Source organism: Schistocerca serialis, chromosome 2 (genome assembly GCF_023864345.2).
Source record: "Schistocerca serialis cubense isolate TAMUIC-IGC-003099 chromosome 2, iqSchSeri2.2, whole genome shotgun sequence".
Classification (NCBI taxonomy): Eukaryota; Metazoa; Arthropoda; class Insecta; order Orthoptera; family Acrididae; genus Schistocerca; species Schistocerca serialis.
The window spans coordinates 704,622,776-704,640,073 of NC_064639.1; the positions used below are offsets into that span (position 1 = coordinate 704,622,776).

The 17,298-nt window shown below is 40.5% G+C and overlaps 1 protein-coding gene across 2 annotated transcripts in view; it reads left to right on the forward strand.

Moving 5' to 3' along the window:
* Window positions 1-17,298, forward strand: part of LOC126457853 (mitochondrial glycine transporter-like) — an 84,999-nt gene that overhangs the window by 60,552 nt on the left and 7,149 nt on the right. Inside the window, exons 1-6 of one of the 2 annotated variants that reach the window (XM_050094493.1) lie at window positions 11,664-11,931; window positions 12,403-12,538; window positions 12,938-13,056; window positions 13,904-13,988; window positions 16,382-16,558; window positions 16,835-17,003. In XM_050094493.1, the coding sequence (XP_049950450.1) occupies window positions 11,843-11,931; window positions 12,403-12,538; window positions 12,938-13,056; window positions 13,904-13,988; window positions 16,382-16,558; window positions 16,835-17,003 (775 nt within the window). In that variant the 5' untranslated portion in view covers window positions 11,664-11,842. Of the gene's footprint in view, window positions 1-11,663; window positions 11,932-12,402; window positions 12,539-12,937; window positions 13,057-13,903; window positions 13,989-16,381; window positions 16,559-16,834; window positions 17,004-17,298 lie in introns of those variants that run through there. The other variant, XM_050094494.1, reaches the window with a different exon arrangement.

The following is a 17,298-nucleotide window of genomic DNA, read 5'->3' on the forward strand; positions in this document are numbered from 1 at the left end:
TGAATTATTGTAACTGTACGCTGAAATATCCAACAGTGGGGTAACAAAACATGAAATGTACAAAGACACATAAGCACATAAGAAAACATGTTACATAAAATATTGACAACGCTTCAGTCCAATTAACACGTAAAGAGGAAAAAAGTGAGCACTATATTATACCAGGTGGTTTTAATTAAAGTGCAGCTAGGCATCGAGTTCCGGAGTGGGCTACAATTACCATTTTGCAGCGAAACTTGGTAGACACTATAATGCATTACTGCTGACTCGATTTATGCTGGAAAAAAATTAGTTCCAATTTTGGTCACCAGCTGCAAATATGGCTCTATGAATGCAAGAAAGATGTATAGAAATGTTTCAAAAAAATGGTTCAAATGGCTCTGAGCACTATGGGACTCAACATCTTAGGTCATAAGTCCCCTAGAACTTAGAACTACTTAAACCTAACTAACCTAAGGACATCACACACACCCATGCCCAAGGCAGGATTCGAACCTGCGACCGTAGCAGTCCCGCGGTTCCGGACTGCAGCGCCAGAACCGCACGGCCACCGCGGCCGGCTAGAAATGTTTCCATATTTAATGTATTAGTAACTGGATGTGGGCAGAAAATATCAAACAAACGAGACAGGCATAATATTGATATTATTATTAACTGCTGCTTACACCATTTGCTCCATATCAACACTGAAGACGTCAGTGAGATGCTCTACAGCGCCAGATTTACTCCTGGTGGCCAAAATTGGAAATAATATTTTTCTTAGCCTAATTCGTCGTGCATTAATGCATCAGCATACCTAGGAAGTTTCACCGCTATACGATAAAGAAGCTCTGTAAGTAACTCTGTGAGTAGCTCACTTTAATGTAACAGTTTGGTATACAACTGACACACATACAAGAAGCTCATTCACAGTAGTAATATAAACATTACTGGAAAGAAAATCAACACATATTCTATAAAAGTAAGTATGTACCTATGAGAGAAATAAAGGTACAATAAAGGTGGATGTCAAAAAACACTCAACAATTGTCTTTTAACATAATGGCTGTAATTAATTTAATGGGGAATGATAAAAACAATCTAAGAACAGGTACCTGTTACAGTGGAGAGTAGGTAAAACAAAAGTTGACTATCTCTGGTACAGATGATGAATCTTGTGACACAAGTGCTGTGTTTTTGTCTTGCAAAATCCATACCGCTTTCAGCTGGTGTACTGAAACTGACAATGGTCTTCCATGTAGGCTGATGTCACAATGTGTTACCACTTTGACATAGCACTTTGAGTGGACCCAAACATTGCCGTTGGACTGACGGCCTCACTATATCATCATGCAACATTACAAAATCACAGTGTTTCAGTTTTTTGTGCGCTACCACTCATGGAGAACTGTAAGACTGTAAGGGAGGGATGTGCACTTTCTCAATATGCATTTTCTCTCATTACACTAATTCAGGAAAATATCTGGAATTAGGTAAGGTTGCCAGTTCAACGAGTTCTGCCATTAGATTTAATGCTTGTCTATACAGAAATTTCCACCAGGGAAGCTTGTAAGTCCTCCTTGAAAGCAATCACACGCCTAATAAAACACAAGTGAGACTCTCATACCACTCCCCCTTCTCACGACATATTAATGCCACTTTTAAAGTGTGATCCCACTGTTCTACTAATCTATTGCTTTGAGGGTGGTAGGTAGTCGTTCCAAAGATTTACTCTGCACGTTTGACAAAGATTCGAGAATATGGCCAATTCAAACTGACAGCTCTGGTCCATTGTGATAGCCATGGGACATCCAAAGCATACTATCCATATCTAATAAATGCATTTGCTGTTGATTCTGCTGTGATGTCTGGCAACAGAGTAGCCTCCACCCATCTCGACACTCTGTCAGTGGCTGATAAGATATATTTAAATTCCCCTGATACTGGAAGTGGGCCAGTTAAGTCCAGGTATACAGGGCGAGTCGCGTAAGACGTAACACCCCCTTTATTCCGGGGGCGATTGCACGTATCGGCATGCGGTTTTCGGCGAGTCATAGCGGACTATGGGGCACATACGTTGGTACATGCACAATAATCACAACGTTTATATTGTCCGAGATAATGAGGTAAGTACATGTTTTTTAAAAGGGACGCTATACTTTTTTTTACCATCATTCGAACGCGGTGGAAAAGACGCGTATAGTGATGTAACGCATGTTGCTATTGTGATTCAATCTTTGCTTAAAAGAGGGCGGATGAGGATTTACTTACGTAGCGCAGTCCGTGCATGCTGCATAGAGCACGGCAACTCGGCCCACGGGTCGCGCGAGGCGTGTTTACAGTCTACAGCCGCTTCCGACCGCCTCAACCTTCAATCGTACAATATTTCCCAGCGTCTTTTAAGGGAAGTTTGAATCACAATAACAACATGCGTTACATCACTATACGCGTCTTTTCCAGAGCTTTCGAATGATGGTAAAAAATGTATAGCGTCCCATTTAAAAAACATGTACTTGCCTCATTATCTCGGTCAATACAGGGTGTTACAAAAAGGTACGGCCAAACTTTCAGGAAACATTCCTCACACACAAATAGAGAAAAGATGTTACGTGGACATGTGTCCGGTAACGCTTAATTTCCATGTTAGAGCTCATTTTAGTTTCGTCAGTATGTTTTTCCACCTACTCTCAATGGAGCACGTTATCATGATTTCATGCGGGATACTCTACCTGTCCTTCCCCCCATGAACCATGGACCTTGCCGTTGGTGGGGAGGCTTGGGTGCCTCAGCGATACAGATAGCCGTACCGTAGGTACAACCACAACGGAGGGGTATCTGTTGAGAGGCCAGACAAACGTATGGTTCCTGAAGAGGGGCAGCAGCCTTTCCAGTAGTTGCAAGGGCAACAGTCTGGATGATTGACTGATCTGGCCTTGTAACAATAACCAAAACGGCCTTGCTGTGCTGGTACTGCGAACGGCTGAAAGCAAGGGGAAACTACGGCCGTAATTTTTCCCGAGGGCATGCAGCTTTACTGTATGATTAAATGATGATGGCGTCCTCTTGGGTAAAATATTCCGGAGGTAAAATAGTCCCCCATTCGGATCTCCTGGCGGGGACTACTCAAGAGGATGTCGTTATCAGGAGAAAGAAAACTGGCGTTCTACGGATCGGAGCGTGGAATGTCAGATCCCTTAATCGGGCAGGTAGGTTAGAAAATTTAAAAAGGGAAATGGATACGTTAAAGTTAGATATAGTGGGAATTAGTGAAGTTCGGTGGCAGGAGGAACAAGACTTCTGGTCAGGTGACTACAGGGCTATAAACACAAAATCAAATACGGGTAATGCAGGAGTAGGTTTAATAATGAATAGGAAAATAGGAATGCGGGTAAGCTACTACAAACAGCATAGTGAACGCATTATTGTGGCCAAGATAGATACGGAGCCCACACCTACTACAGTAGTACAAGTTTATATGCCAACTAGCTCTGCAGATGACGGAGAAATTGAAGAAATGTATGATGAAATAAAAGAAATTATTCAGATAGTGAAGGGAGATGAAAATTTAATAGTCATGGGTGACTGGAATTCGAGTGTAGGAAAAAGGAGAGAAGGAAACGTAGTAGGTGGATATGGATTCGGGCTAAGAAATGAAAGAGGAAGCCGCCAGGTAGAATTTTGCACAGAGCACAACATAATCATAGCTAACACTTGGTTTAAGAATCATGAAAGAAGGTTGTATACATGGAAGAACCCTGGAGATACTAAAAGGTATCAGATAGATTGTATAATGGTAAGACAGAGATTTAGGAACCAGGTTTTAAATTGTAAGACATTTCCAGGGGCAGATGTGGACTCTGACCACAATCTATTGGTTATGACCTGTAGATTAAAACTGAAGAAACTGCAAAAAGGTGGGAATTTAAGGAGATGGGACCTGGATAAACTGAAAGAACCAGAGGTTGTACAGAGTTTCAGGGAGAGCATAAGGGAACAAGTGACAGGAATGGGGGAAAGAAATACAGTAGAAGAAGAATGGGTAGCTCTGAGGGATGAAGTAGTGAAAGCAGCAGAGGATCAAGTAGGTAAAAAGACGATGGCTAGTAGAAATCCTTGGGTAACAGAAAAAATATTGAATTTAATTGATGAAAGTAGAAAATATAAAAATGCAGTAAATGAAGCAGGCAAAAAGAAATGCAAACGTCTCAAAAATGAGATCGACAGGAAGTGCAAAATGGCTAAGCAAGGATGGCTAGAGGACAAATGTAAGGATTTAGAGGCTTATCTCACTAAGGGTAAGATAGATACTGCCTACAGAAAATTAAAGAGACCTTTGGAGAAAAGAGAATCACTTGTAAGAACATCAACAGCTCAGATGGAAACCCAGTTCTAAGCAAAGAAGGTAAAGCTGAAAGGTGGAAGGAGTATATGGAGGGTCTATACAAGGGCGATGTACTTGAGGACAATATTATGGAAATGGAAGAGGATGTAGATGAAGATGAAATGGGAGATACGATACTGCGTGAAGAGTTTGACAGAGCACTGAAAGACCTGAGTCGAAACAAGGCCCCCGGAGTAGACAACATTCCATTGGAACTACTGACGGCCTTCGGAGAGCCAGACCTGGCAAAACTCTACCATCTGGTGGGCAAGATGTATGAAACAGGCGAAATACCCTCAGACTTCAAGAAGAATATAATAATTCCAATCCCAAAGAAAGCAGGTGTTGACAGATGTGAAAATTACCGAACAATCAGTTTAATAAGCCACAGCTGCAAAATACTAACACGAATTCTATATAGACGAATGGAAAAACTAGTAGAAGCCGACATCGGGGAAGATCAGTTTGGATTCCGTAGAAATACTGGAACACGTGAGGCAATACTGACCGTACGACTTATCTTAGAAGAAAGATTAAGGAAAGGCAAACCTACATTTCTAGCATTTGTAGACTTAGAGAAAGCTTTTGACAATGTTGACTGGAATACTCTCTTTCAAATTCTAAAGGTGGCAGGGGTAAAATACAGGGAGCGAAAGGCTATTTACAATTTGTACAGAAACCAGATGGCAGTTATAAGAGTCGAGGGACATGAAAGGGAAGCAGTGGTTGGGAAGGGAATAAGACAGGGTTGTAGCCTCTCCCCGATGTTATTCAATCTGTATATTGAGCAAGCAGTAAAGGAAACAAAAGAGAAATTCGGAGTAGGTATTAAAATCCATGGAGAAGAAATAAAAACTTTGAGGTTCGCCGATGACATTGTAATTCTATCAGAGACAGCAAAGGACTTGGAAGAGCAGTTGAATGGAATGGACAGTGTCTTGAAAGGAGGATATAAGATGAACATCAAGAAAAGCAAAACGAGGATAATGGAATGTAGTCTAATTAAGTTGGGTGATGCTGAGGGAATTAGATTAGGAAATGAGACACTTAAAGTAGTAAAGGAGTTTTGCTATTTGGGGAGCAAAATAACTGATGATGGTCGAAGTAGAGAGGATATGAGATGTAGACTGGCAATGGCAGGGAAAGCGTTTCTGAAGAAGAGAAATTTGTTAACATCGAGTATAGATTTAAGTGTCAGGAAGTCTTTTCTGAAAGTATTTGTATGGAGCGTAGCCATGTATGGAAGTGAAACATGGACGATAAATAGTTTAGACAAGAAGAGAATAGAAGCTTTCGAAATGTGGTGCTACAGAAGAATGCTGAAGATTAGATGGGTAGATCACATAACTAATGAGGAAGTATTGAATAGGATTGGGGAGAAGAGAAGTCTGTGGCACAACTTGACCAGAAGAAGGGATCGGTTGGTAGGACATGTTCTGAGGCATCAAGGGATCACCAGTTTAGTATTGGAGGGCAGCGTGCAGGGTAAAAATCGTAGAGGGAGACCAAGAGATGAATACACTAAGCAGATTCAGAAGGATGTAGGTTGCAGTAGGTACTGGGAGATGAAGAAGCTTGCACATGATAGAGTAACATGGAGAGCTGCATCAAACCAGTCTCAGGACTGAAGACCACAACAACAACAACAACTCCACCTGTGCTGCTAGAACATGTGCCTTTACAAGTTCGACACAACATGTGGTTCATGCATGATGGAGCTCCTGCACATTTCAGTCGAAGTGTTCGTACGCTTCTCAACAACAGATTCGGTGACCGATGGATTGGTAGAGGCGGACCAATTCCATTTCCTCCACACTCTCCTGACCTCAACCCTCTTGACCTTCATTTATGGGGGCATTTGAAAGCTCTTGTCTACGCAACCCGGGTACCAAATGTAGAGACTCCTCGTGCTCGTATTGTGGACGGCTGTGATACAATACGCCATTCTCCAGGGCTGCATCAGCGCATCAGGAATTCCATGCGACGGAGGGTGGATGCATGTATCCTCGCTAATGGAGGACATTTTGAACATTTCCTGTAACAAAGTGTTTGAAGTCACGCTGGTACGTTCTATTGCTGTGTGTTTCCATTCCATGATTAATGTGATTTGAAGAGAAGTAATAAAATGAGCTCTAACATGGAAAGTAAGCGTTTCCGGACACATGTCCACATAACATATTTTCTTTCTTTGTGTGTGAGGAATGTTTCCTGAAAGTTTGGCCGTACCCTTTTGTAACACCCTGTATAAACGTTGTGATTATTGTGCATGTGCCAAAGTATGTGCCCCATAGTCGGCTATGATTCGCCGAACACTGCTTGTCGATACGTGCAATCGCCCCCCGGAATAGTAGGGGTATTACGTCTTACGCGACTCACCCTGTATATACTGTGGTTGTTTAGCAGGAATTTCGAACATCCATAAAGCTTGGGACGAGTGTCGTCCTGGTTTGCATCTTTGACACTCCACACATCTGTGTCCAAAGTCTGCACTGCTTTTCAATAACTGGCCAAACAAAACGTTCTGTCACCAACCTGACCAACAGGTGCATTTCTGGATGAGCCCATCCATGAAAGTTGTCAGAGATGGTTTTTCTATAAATTTTGGGTATGTATGGGTGGACACAGCCTTACACTGTCCATTGCTCCAATATCAGCCAGCTGTTGCTAGCCCATTGTGCCAAACTTCTTGTGATACCAACATACACATGGGTAAGTTACCAGTACATGCTATGTTGCTGTGTATCAGCCATGAGACTGAAGACCATGGGGCAATGCCATTCATTTGTCAGAGGTCATCTATTTCTGTGACAGCTCTGTTAACTGCCGTTTTGTGTTGTCATTGTGGGTTCCATGATTCTTCTCATCTTGCGCTGCCAGCATGGACAAGTTCGTCAGTGTTCTTGTTTCCAAGGGCTGCACAGTTCTTGCTGTAGTAATATGATTGATTGTCTAACACGAGGAAAATATGTAATGCACGGAACTGCTTCCTTATATAGCTAACATACTGCAGAGACTCAATCGGCCAAGTCCAGTTTGACATCTACAGGTTACTACTCTCCTGAAATAAAATTGGATTGTAGTGCAGGTGGAAGCTTGAGTATCCACACTCTCCACGAGCTGTTACCAGAAAAGATGTCAGATCCTACAGCTTGCCGAAGATTCTGCCATAGTTGTGAAGATGATCTGTTTCCTAATTCTTCTTCATGTACAACCTGGCATATTTGACCTTCAGGTGTCTTCAACAAAAATGACAATAAAGGCTATTTTGTTGTATCAAACTTGTTTTGTGTATACGATATTGAATCGTACAGAAGTATTGATGTGTATGGGTCGTCTGGTTATACATGTTGAATAACGTTTAGGTGCTCCGAGGCGAACAGAGATACCGTGACAGTGCAAACATATTAGTGACACTTAAATATACACTTTATTGCAGTGCAATACTTAACTAAAGTTGTACAGCAACTCGTTGGATGTGCTTGCAGGCAGATATAGCTAAGCTGTGGCCGGTCAAGGTATGCATTACTGAATACAATATCAACAAGACAATGTCTGACCTGGGCACCACACTGTCAATCACTGTAGTAAATACCTGTCCCGTGCGAAGGTTATAGGCGACTCCACTTGTAGGCTAAGTTTCGCAGGTTGATCTCCACTATGAACTGTAACCCTGGAACTCCATACTAGAACTGTTGTACACCAATGCTGATTGGGGTGTGCTTGTGGTTGGCGGCGAACGTCAAAGCACCGCCCGTAACGCAATCAGAAACTGTCTCAGCACGCCAGTTCCAGCTGCATCCATAGTCGAGGACACAAGCATGATGCACTGTTTCTTCAGACATGCATGTATGCCTGGAAGGAACAGGCACTGCAGTGACTACAGCCATTTTGAAATACATTAAATGCATTCAGAGTTGCGAATATCGAAAACCATCAGCTGTGTAATGGAATGATGACAAGGATAATTTGTGCCTGATTGGGACTCAAGCCCAGATTTTCCACTTATCGTGGTGGTTGCCTTACCATTAGACTATCCGAGCGCGCTCCATATACAGACCTAAACTTCCATATGGTGTCAACAATGTGTCTACAGCCTGTACCTGTACATTCATTATGTATATTCTCATACAGGGGAGACATTTTAACTGAAAGTCGCTTGTCTGGTGTTGGCGAATAAATACGATATTGCAGTGCCTGTGTTGTTCAGGAGTATGATGCAATGTTCTTTCAGACATGCATGTTTGTTGTTGTGGTCTTCGGTCCTGAGACTGGTTTGATGCAACTCTCCATGCTACTCTATCCTGTGCAAGCTTCCTCATCTCCCAGTACCTACTGCAACCTACATCCTTCTGGATCTGTTTAGTGTATTCATCTCTTGGTCTCCCTCTACGATTTTTACCCTCCACGCTGCCCTCCAATACTAAATTGGTTCTCCCTTGATGTCTCAGAACACAGACATGCATATGCACTACACTACGAAATCGTATTTATTCGAAAACACCTGGCAACTGTGTATACATTTCATATTATCTGATGTTGGTGGAGAGTCAATAACATCACTTATGAGGTGATAATGTTCAGCTAAGTTGTTAAGCACTGCTAAAAACTTTTGAATATTGTCATTTATTCCACAATTTTGTAGAATTAATTTCACAGTTTGAAACCAAATCTGTGGTTGACTGAGCCGAAATTTTGGAATGGTAATTTTGGATTGGTTCCTGATCACAGTGACTTGTCGCTGACCACTGTTTGGAAGGGAATCATTTTGTCTGATTCAGACAGTGGAAGTTCCTGGAACTCTTGCGGCATGATAGTACACCCGGTACACATTTCACTCCGCTGTATAGTTATACCCAGTGTGACAGTAAGATCGACACACCCATCATGTGACTCGAATGGTTGAGTAGTATGCTGCAATGCGACCAGAAGCATTAGTTTATGTTCTGGCATGGTTGAGTCTTGCAATGAAACTGTATTATGTTGAAAATGTGCCACATGTGACATCTTGTAGACGGTTTGATGACTAGTGGCGCAGTCTGACATGTTTGCTCCCACTCTTCACGAGACTTGCTGTTGGCTGTGTGGCTAATACCTCCATAGTCTGTGTAGTTCGTAGGTACATATTTCTGTCCCCTCCAGTTTTCTTCATCCTGTGCTGATGGAGTGATGATGGTGTGCAATTCGCCATTTGAGACTGTGTCCTCAGTGACGACTTCTTTTTTGTACTGGCCATTGCGGCCCAATATCGGCCTGCGTGGGTTCGTTGCTGTCTACTATCTGCTGACTTGGGGTCACTACTGTAGTTACTAAGGTCTTAGCGGATCGGAACTAAGAATGGTCGAACACACTGTTTAGTAAATATTAACTGCTATATTGAATATTGGTTCACATAACACAAGACTGGTACGAACACCTTGCACTGTCAGAATCCACTGACTTCATTCCTCCCCGGAGAACTTTCGCTTCTTAAGCCTATTTCAAACGACGACATTGGGTTGCGCCACTCGTTGCGTGGAATGAGTTGCACGCAAATTATTTCATATTTGACTGTAGACGCGGCGAAACCAGTATACACTTCAGTTTTGTCGTTTTGTGGGTTCCTGAATCGTGTCTGAAATGAAAGTTTTGGCAGGTGCACGTCTCACGAGTTGTTATCGAGTTAAAGCTTGTTGCGTGGAATCGCTGCATAAGAAAAAAAAATAAGAAACGTGTTTCGATTCGTGACTGGATGAAGAAAAGACGTCAGCTTGGTTGCTCCGCAACCTTGCTGAAATAATTTGTAATGGAAGACCCAAGAAGTTCTTTTAAATATCTTAGAATGTCACCAGAACTGTTCACGTTTCTTCTAAATAGAGTTCATTATGCGATAAGGAATAAAGATACTGTAATGCATGAAGCACTGTTGCCAGAACTGAAATTAGATTTCACATTGCGTGCATTACAATCGAGAACACTAGGCATGCTATATGACGTGGTTTTAGTTGGTGATGACGCTTTTTCATTAACATCAATAATTATTTACATTAACAGTAATAATTATTATTTTAATAGCAGTAATTATTCGTAGCAGGCCGCATTAAGAAGAGAATGGTTTTCAAACTACTCTCTTGAAGATAGATCTGTACAGTGGCAATACTGCAAAATTCAAACATATGTGAATGGGGAGCACTGCTGCGACGTTTTAAATAGGTGAATATTGAATAAAGTACGCAGCTTCTTGATTTGTGTAGCCTTCCCTCCTGTCAACAAAATTCCTTTAAAAAAAGTCGGCCATCTCGAACTATGGGATTTTAGTCTTGTAGACGAGAGCATTCTCACAGCTAGAATTACATTTGCTTGTACTTTTCTTAATTCAGTTGTATGTGCTCCTAATTCAATAAATTTTGCCCTGCAGCTCAGATGGTTCAAATGGCTCTGAGCACAATGCGATTTAACTTCTGAGGTCATCAGTCGCGTAGAACTTAGAACTAATTAAACCTAACTAACCTAAGGACATCACACACATCCATGCCCGAGGCAGGATTCGAACCAGCGACCTTAGCGGTCGCTCGGCTCCAGTCTGTAGCGCCTAGAACCGCACGGCCGCTCCGGCCGGCGCAGCTCAGATATTGTCAAACTATCTGTGTTCTGATCGCATGTGAAGGTCTTAGAAGCAGCAATATATTGCTTATTTTTGTAATCAGCATCACTGAAATTCCACAAACACCTACACAACGCATAGATATCCAAAATGCGAACATTATTCTCCGTTCCTCACTGCATATTTCAGTTTGTCTACACTCTACGAGCACACATAACCTTAAAACTCATGCAACTACTGTCGCCGTGGGCATCCTTGTCTGTCGCTCTATCGATTCTGTTTGGTTCGATTACCCTTAACTATTAATGTTATTGTTATTTCCACAGATGCATTAAAAAACACTTGTTTTCGTACCCCAAGGGTTGCTCCTGTTTGAACGACGTTAGGTCTCATGGAAACGTATTTCCATGAAATACGCTTAGGTTATAACGGTAAAATTCGTTTCTTGTTTTATTGCAGAGCCTAAAGGGAATGTGAAACTATAAAGAATTGAAATATAATAACGATTTATTACTTTTAAACCAATATCGTGACAAATACTTCTTAAAACTCACATACATTCTCTTCAAATACTTCCTGCAATTTCCATATTTCTTTAGATATTGATTAATTTACGCAATTTCTGAAAGATCTTAGCATTATCGACTTTTGGAACCTTAGCGATCGAGGCGATAGTGTAATATTCTCTCTGGAAGAATCAACATTCATTTGTTATATTTGTAAACAGATAACAGACGAAATTTTGGTTACGTGAAAGAAAGAGCTTTAGTCTTGTTCATGTGACGAAAATATGGAATATTTAGTTTCCAAACGTTTAGTCTTGTATTCAAATTACAAGGGCAGGTACTGACAGTTAGTGACAATTACTTGGTCACGTTTTAATCGCCAGAGCTGTTGCTTTCATGTCGTCGGAAGGTTATGTGATGAATCCAGTGATGCCTAGGTCAAGCGCATGTGAACCCAGTAGCATTGACTCAGCAGATAAGACACGGTATATATAAGTGGGGTCCTGCCGTGGTGATGTTAGTTCTGTCGCTGGCTTAACCGAGTGCCGCCGCTCGTGGAGAGTCGGGTCACAATGCCTAGATTTGGCTAGTTACTAAGGCCATAGTAGGTCTGTTTGTATTGCGGTTGTACCACTGGACTTCAATATTATACCAAGAAATCAGCAGTTTATATTATTAGAGCTATTGCCGCAACGGGCAGTGAATTAAAAAAGAATCACGCTGCACTGTGCTAAGTCTCCTTGCACAGAACTAGTTGAGCCACGAAACTGTACTTTTCTGTAAAGCTATACTTAAAAGCATCCTTCATGCAGCCAAGACTAACTGTGGGGAAAATGACAGAATTTTTTATGCACAGAGTGAATCCTATCTACTACTCAGATTACTCTGATACGTAAAGCAAACTGTAGGCAGAGTTCTTTTTCTGTCAATAGTGTTCTGAAATCCTTGTTTTGAAGCTTGCAGTGTGCGATTGAAGAGCGCAGAGCAAGTTCGTGGCTGAATCACTCTGCAGCAGAAGATTTTGTGAATAGCCTGAAAGTTGAAGACATCGACACCGAACATCATACATCAGCGATGGATATTATTTCAAATGTAAGTGTTTATGCTATAGGCATTGTCTTGCCATAGAACGTTTCATGTTTGTTGAAATTACGTGTACTAATCCATCAAACATGTTATTGTAAGTGCAAAAGTGCACTTATGGTGTATTTTAAGTACTGTATGTCCATGTACTTAGACGTATTTTGTGCCCTCGCGTCATTCCCCTGTAAAATTTGTTAAACGACTACAGCAGTTATACATTAAAAATTAGAGCATCCATTGTTCTAAATAACTATATTTTAACTGAATTTATTAACCACTAGTTTAGAGGTGTCATAAAGTTAGTTAGTTGCGACTAAAAGTGTGTTAGTAGAGATACTGAAGTGTGCACATGTGATTGGAAGAATGTGCTGTGGAAGACTATTAATTGTAAACCAATCTTTATTCCAGAATCCAGTGTTGAAGTCATTTATAGCTGGTTCTCTTTCGGGAACGTTTTCCACTGTGATGTTTCAGCCCCTGGATTTAGTCAAGACTAGACTTCAAAATACAGTGCCTGCTGCTGTTGGGTGAGTGTCGTTTTTTCCCCTCTCAGTAATTAATTTGAATTGTACCATAGATCAGGTATTGCTGGACAAAGAAATGCATTCCACTGATCGTGTTACAAACTACTGCTATTTAGCTGTGTAAACTGGGTTATACTGATGTACTATTTTTGGGCATTGCAACACTGTTACTGTGACCACATTTACAGCCCTTCTCCCAGCCAGAAATACTTTGACTGGAAATCTGTAGGCCTATACTATCTGCAGTAATTGAAATTTATTTAATACAATACACGACTGTTCAGGTACTCTTCTTGAGAGTTTAATCCATCTTATGAGATGAACAGCATTCAGATGGGAAAATATATGGTGGGCACTACCACACAGTGCTAGAGTTTTTGCATTTTCTTTTAATATTTGATAGAAATTGTTTCTTGTATGTATTTTAATGTTAGACAATTTTTGTTTAGGCCTTTCCAACTTGGGGCTTAAGTTCACAATTCAGTGAAAACAAAATACTTTATTTACTCCTTGAGTTTGAGAGTCTGATATAACCTTGCAGTATTTCATTGCTAAGTTGCTTAGTATGCATTTTTTGAGAAATGCCATTCACTTACTCTGATGAATGTTTTCTAAATTTCCCATAGGCTTAGTTATTAACTTGTTGCACAGATTTAATATTGGTTGTATCACAAACTGAATCACATCATCATTAAAACCTCTGAATGTAACATGAAAACCACTAGATTAAGCTATAAAATTTCTCTTACACAATAACTGAAAAATTTGTTCAGATAAATGAAAAATAATGAGTAGTTAAAGTACTAGTATACAAAGTAGAGAGAGAATAATAAATTTTAATGCATTTCAGGCATCGATCATCTGGTATGATAACTATTATGATCCACATCCTTCGGAAGGAACATCTTGCAGGGTTGTGGAAGGGCATGACTCCTGTAAGTACATTGTAAAGTATTTTTTTCTGTTTTTGGCCTTCATTTCATTTTCTTTATTTTCATTCTGTAATTATCATCAAAATTCCAAACACTGCTATGCTTATTGAAAAAAAAGACGTTTTTTAAAATGTCATTAATGCAAACACAACAACTGTATGAAATGTGAAGGCCAGAAACATTGCTGAAAAGAATATTCAGAGGATAAAGAAAGAATGGTGAAGATGGTAAATCGGAATGTCATATGCAACTATAGATTGATAAACGTAAGGGTTACTTGGTAAAATAAGTTGAGGAAATCATACTGATCACACACTTTTAATTGGCCTGTGAACGGAGGATGCTGGGAGCGAAAGCTTACAATCAGCTTGTAGCACATTGGATGCTAAGGCAAGCCCCACCTCCTCCTCCCAGAGCAGCTAACTTACAGCTTGTAAAAGAAGGAAACATGTAATAGGTTAATGCATGCCAGAAGTGACACAAAAGTCTGTGGCGAGTTGCTTGAAGGATCAGGTACCAGGTACAATCTCTTTGCTCATTTTGGTAAATAATATTAAGTCACTATGCACAACACCACACACAGTCAGTACAATATTCACAATGGGTATTTATTGTTATAGTGCACAAATTGATACACAGCTAATGATGGCAGCATTTGTTAACAATCCAGAGTAGCCCAAAGTCATCTTACTTCCACTGATCAGAGGGACCAAGTGAAATGTGCATGCAGTAACAACAAAGAACTAGTCTTGTAAAGGATATGGTCAACTGAGTGGCATAAGAGAGAGGCAATATGTGTGCTATGCCAATGAAGTGAATAAAGTATCCAGAAAAAAAAAGATATGAACTTAATGTAAAAGGCAATTAGAGGAAAAGAGTCTACAGCTCGTGGTCTTGTGGTAGCGTCCTCGCTTCCCACGCACGGGGTCCCGGGTTCGATTCCCGGCAGGGTCAGGAATTTTCTCTGCCTTGTGATAACTGGGTGTTGTGTGTTCATCATCATTTCATAATCATTGACTCACAATTCGCCGAAGTGGTGTCAACTAAAAAGGACTTGCAATACAGCGGCCGAACTTCCCCGCAAGTGCCCTCCCGGCCAACAATATGATCGTTTTTCAGAGGAAAAGAAAGCTGTGATATGATTATTTCTATGTTATAACAGGGGAGTAAGATGACAGAGTACAACAACAATTAACCCACGGCAACATGTCATAATTTTCTATGACATCACATATGTTTCATGCTCTGTTACTTGACATACTGAAAATGTAATACATGGAACTATAACCAAAAGGTCCTGTGATATTAACAGTTTATGCTACTTACAGTGTATCTTCGAAGTTGCTGCACACTGCACTCACTTAAACCTGCCAAATACCATTTATCGGCAGGGTACATCATTATGTGATGAAAAATCATATTGTTTATTGAATGGCATACAAAACTGAGCACTATAAATTGTCACATATCGGGTAGACCACCTTGAGCTGCACTAGCTGCTGAAAAGACCATAAGACATTCTTTGGGTTTACTTCACTCACTCCCAGATGGCGTAAAGGACCATGAAATTTAAAATATATGACAACAGTTGCATAATTCACATGGCATAAGAGGGTTGTACATTTGATCTTAAATATTGCTGCACATAATCATAACTACTCACATTTAACACATGCTGGCAAATACCAAATTTCAACTGAGCGAGGTGGCGCAGTGGTTAGCACACTGGACTTGCATTCGGGAGGACGACGGTTCAATCCCGCGTCCGGCCATCCTGATTTAGGTTTTCCGTGATTTCCCTAAATCGCTGCAGGCCAATGCCGGGATGGTTCCTTTCAAAGGGCACAGCCGACTTCCTTCCCCATCCTTCCCTAATCCGATGAGACCAATGACCTCGCTGTCTGGTCTCCTTCCCCAAAAACCAACCAACCAAATACCAAATTTCAAATGTGGCATTACAACAGATACATGAGAAAACTAACCAAATGTCCACTGAATGGCAGTCTCTTCTCAATGAATGGTCACTGTATGGGAAGTAAATAAACCAAAGAAAATTAGTATTGACATTTTTATCTACAATCATGATTACTTACAATATAGAAGTTACTTATGGAATATGTGGATCCCATTTCAAGTTTGTATCAGTGTGCAAATCCAAACAATTTTGAGGGTTGACAGCAGTGGATTATTCCTTCATCTTGTTTTCAAATACTTCAAAGAAAACATAGACATAGGTAGTACATAATTTTTTTTCTTATTGGTCAAAAAGTTATTACAAACACTTGCAGTTTCGGGCTACCTTTGATCTTACAGTAAATTTCCTCATAGCACCTTGTTGTACTTTCTAAAAGTGTAATTTTCAGTGCTTTATGTGCTACGTATTTTTCGTGTTTCAGTCAATAACACGCTGTGTGCCAGGTGTTGGGCTGTACTTTTCATCACTTCACTGGCTGAAATCGCACCTTGTGCAAGGAGATCCTGGACCGATGCAGGCAGTTGCATTGGGCATGATGGCAAGGACATTGTCTGGAGTTCTTCTTATACCAATCACAGTTGTGAAAACACGTTTTGAGGTGTGTGTTACCGTAACATGTATAGTGTTTCACACTGTCAAATATGATGATAGAATAGTGACTTTCAGATGCATTTTAAATCTCTTACTACAAGGCACAAAAAAAGTATGGAAACATTAGTACAGATATCTTCCTTTAAGTTTCGATACTATCATATTTCCAAAGTAGTGTGACATATTTATGAAATTACTTATTTTTTTTGAGTAAATAAAATCGTTTCTGAGGTGTATTCCAATACAGTTTCACAATTTTCTGTATGTGTATCCGTATTTCCAGAGTGGAGTGTACCAATATGGAGGTGTGACAGAGGCACTGCGTGTCATATACAGGACAGAAGGTGCCCGTGGACTATGCTGTGGTCTGCTTCCAACACTTATTAGAGATGCACCATTCTCAGGGATATACTTAATGTTTTACACGCAAGCTAAGAAAACAGTGCCACAGGGTGAGTTTCGTACAGAGAATGTAGTGCATTATACTGAAAATTGAGTGACATATTAATTACGTGTTTGAGATTATTATATACAGACAGTGATGGTATTATTTGTTATGTAGTATTATAAGTAAGCAGTGTAAGAAAAAGACACAAATCATCTTTTACATATACAGTATATCCTCCCTAAGAGTCATCAGCTGAATTTTCTGTTGTTTCACCAGATATTTGTAATTTCATTTTTGCAGTGTGTATCTGGAGTCAGCCCAAACAAATACGGCTTATCACATCTTTCAAGCAACGTCCA